This window comes from Echinops telfairi, unplaced genomic scaffold, assembly GCF_000313985.2.
Source record: "Echinops telfairi isolate 266 unplaced genomic scaffold, ASM31398v2 ScPeMD7_3;HRSCAF=10, whole genome shotgun sequence".
NCBI classification, from domain to species: domain Eukaryota; kingdom Metazoa; phylum Chordata; class Mammalia; order Afrosoricida; family Tenrecidae; genus Echinops; species Echinops telfairi.
The window spans coordinates 34,603,852-34,607,511 of NW_022103899.1; the positions used below are offsets into that span (position 1 = coordinate 34,603,852).

At 41.6% G+C, this 3,660-nt stretch overlaps 1 protein-coding gene across 1 annotated transcript in view; it reads left to right on the forward strand.

The window, feature by feature from the left end:
* Positions 1 to 3,660, forward strand: part of PIKFYVE (phosphoinositide kinase, FYVE-type zinc finger containing) — a 91,595-nt gene that overhangs the window by 75,336 nt on the left and 12,599 nt on the right. The window contains exons 32-33 of the mRNA XM_045296769.1: positions 1,326 to 1,433; positions 2,285 to 2,382. Coding sequence (XP_045152704.1) covers positions 1,326 to 1,433; positions 2,285 to 2,382 — 206 coding nt within the window. The remainder of the gene's footprint in view (positions 1 to 1,325; positions 1,434 to 2,284; positions 2,383 to 3,660) is intronic.

Genomic DNA, 3,660 nt, shown 5'->3' on the forward strand with positions numbered 1-3,660 from the left:
TTAAAAATAAACATTTATTTATATATTTTGTATCACATATTATTTCTAAAATAATTAGCTTAAGTAGAATCTGAGATGATTAATTTTAATAAAGAAATTTTTTCCGTTGGACCCAAACCAAACTCTCTGCCACTGAGTCAATTCCAACTCATGGTGACCTAGTAGCACAAGGTAGAACTGTCCCTGTCGGCTTCGAAGACTATACCTCTCTGAGGGAGTAGAAAGCCTTATTTTCCATGGGACAGAATTAAAAATTATAATTCTTCTCATTAGGGTAATGGTTACAAAGGGTCCATGTATTCAACACATGTCTCAGTGTCCACACTTAAGGTGTGCAGAGCAAATAAGACAGGCTTATATGCCTCTGCCTTTGTGGAAGGAGCCCTGGTGGCACAGTGGGCTAAGCATCGGGCTGCTAACCAGGAGGTTCATGGTGTGAACCTGCCAGCCTCTCTGCTGGAGGAAAATGAAGCTGCTGCCGCCATAAGACTTAGTCTCAGTCCCCCTTAAGAGCAGATCTCCCCTGACCTACAGGGTCACTGTGAGTCAGAATCAATGCGGACGTAGGGTTTGTTTTTTGTTTTTATGTAATTTAGAGTTTACTGTGTAGATAATGAGAGATATTTTTTTGTATAAGCTGCGTTTTATATTTTTCTGTATGACAGATTGTGTATTTTCACCTTTTGGTATTGAAGAAGATAGTATTTATTTCTCACCTTACTGATGAGTCATCCGACATTCATAGATAAGAAAGGCAGGAAAGTGAATGCATCAGAGATATCTTTTGTACTGTTAGAGGTAGTTACTCCCCTCGAGGTTACCTTTCTCAATGTCTTGGAAAGATCACACACACCCCTTAGAAGCCTCTCTCGTTCTCGTACAACTGAATGATAGGCTACTACTAGTCAAGAGTTGAAGGGACTTTTTGGGCAAATCCCACATTCCATTTTTTTCTTCTTTGAAGGTTCACTGTATGAAAACACCCTCCAGTTCTTTTCCCACTGTTGGCTTCAACCCCAGAGTTCTATTCTTACAACTCACCTGGTCAACTTTTGCAGGGATTTGATCTGAGGGTTATGATAGTAACTCTTTGGGATCATTGCTCAGGATGATGATGCTGGTGGTGGTGTGAGTGGGTTGTATGTTGTTGTATTTTGTGTGAAGACATTAACCTTCTGCATAAAGCTTAGACAGGCTCACTTTTCTTAGTTCACCCAATGTATTTGTTTAATCACGGACAGTTCTGGGTAATAATGTTTCTGTTTCTATAGTTTAAGGTTATTTGAAAGCATATAGTTCATTTTGAATGAAAATGTCTTTAACAGCTTTCCATCTATTTCTACCCTAAGTTGTAAAGAATATCGAAATGCCTTAGAGGAATTGTCCAAAGCGACTTTGCGGAACGGTGCTGAAGAAGGGTTTCAAACAAACAGGTGACTGATGAATAAATAGCATCGCTTTCCTTCCATTTTGCCATGATATTCTAAGTACTAATATTCTGATTTCATTATAGCATGAAAATATGTAGGATTCAGATAGTGGCACTCATATTTCAGACAGTCATCATTAGTGACAAAATTCATGGATAACAAAAGACCATAAACTACATTTTTCATAATTGCCATAGCATTTCAGTGTATATTGGAGGTTGAACTTTTAGCTTTTTAAATTTTCTTTGCTGTTTTTACGTAAAAAGATAGTACTTGTGGAATAAAAATGCTACCACTTTGTAAATTTTACAAGATAATTAAGAGCTTAATTGTTACACAACAAACAAATAAAACCACACCCCCCATACAAAATCAAACCCAACCCAGCAGTTCTTTTAGCACGTGTAGTATTGTAGACATTTGCAGTGGTCACAGTCGTGTGAGGACGGTTCTTATTCAAATAGGTCTGCACCCTTGTTGACCGGGCACAGTCGTAGCTGAATTAATGTTTCATCCTGGCAAGAGCACGAGAAACATAAAATTGCTCTTTTTCTCTAATAGTCTGACCTGTATGTGGTCACAGAGTGCAGTAGACTTGAAGTAACTAGTGTGAAAAAGCCTGTGATTATATATTTGTCCACATTTTAAATATACTTCTCATAGTTTGATTTTCTGAAGCTCAGTAGTCATTTCCGGGCTTTGTCTTTCCTGCTCTATACTGTGTTTATAGAAACTGGCTCCGATTTTCAAGTGTGGATGAGTCGGGGGCAGAGTAGATGAATGCAGGAATCGGAGTATGATTAATTCCTATCTGGATAATACAGCCCCTTCTTTCCCTTTGTGTCTCATCTTAGTGCTTTAGACAGCAGACCAAAGAGCAGCAGCCCTGTCAGGCTACCAGACAGCAGTGGAGGACAGACGAACCGAACTGCAGAAGCAGAACCACAGCCAAGTAAGCTCATAAGGGAGAAGTGTTCACAAAGAATTTTATTTGTAATTATGGTGTAAAGAAGTAAACACAGTCCAGTAGAAATGTCATCACTAATTCTGGTCTTTGAAATATCTTGATGTAAAAATTTCTTGTATACACGTTTTTGCTTTTCCTCTTTGAGTCTTACCTTAAAATTTCAGTTCAGGTAATTAATGAAATGAAACTCCTAGAACTCCTTTGTTCTGTAACCCCTGCTCCCCCCACAAAACAAAAACCCTATCTGCCTCCCTTGACTTTTCAGCTTCATGGGTGTAAGCTCACTGCCATCGAGTCAATTCCCACTCACAGCGACCCTGTAGGACAGGGTAGGACCATGCCTGTGGGTTTCTGAGACTGTCACTCTTTACAGGAGTAGAAAGCCTCCTCTTTCTCACACAGAGCAGCTGGTGGTTTCAAACTACTGACCTTGTGTTTGCAGCCCGCTGTGTCACCCATTACAACACCAGGGGTTTTTTTGGTTGAAGGGTAATAACCCAAGAAATACATCAGTGTTCACTGCTGCATTCCTTACAGTGTTTTTGTCACTGTGAACACTTCTCATTCCGCGTCTCTGTTAACTTCACAGTAACCACAGGAGGATGGTTCAAACGATTCAGTAACTTGCTCAAGATTATACAGTGGAACTGGAGTAGGACTTGGGCCTCTGAGACATGGTATATTTGGCTAACAATAATAGAAAACTCAACTGGCTATAAGGGCTTGGACTAATGACAGTGGAGTTTTTTGTTTTTAATTGCAACATTCGGAAAGTCGGCTGTGGCTTGCCTTGGATCAACTGCTCAGTGTCTTGTGACCCTGTAGGGGAAGTTGATCTGTGATTCTCTTATTTTGTCTCATGACAGCAAATGCCCATTTAATGTCTGAACTTGAGGCAGGAAGTAGAGCAGTGTTGGCTTTAACTGTTCCTTTGTATCAGGCAAGCAGAGGCTTCCTATTCAGGCTCGTAGGCCAGAACTGAGTCCCCTGGTCATTCTGAACTACACAGGAGGTTGAGAAAGTAGGGGCAGCATTTCCCCGGCTGGCTTGTGTGCATCATGTGGGGTGGCTGAGGTCAGGCTGGGTGGTCTGTGGTCTGTCGTGAGCCCAGTGGTGAGGGACTAGGCAGTGGCACTTGTTGAGCGGGTGGGACAGCGGCAGATGTGGCTGTCTAGTGGTGAGGCAGTGGCCACCCCCCGCCCTGAGGGTGGGGATTGAGGGTAGTGCATGGTGGGCTGGTAGTGTTGTGTATTCGCTGCCCTT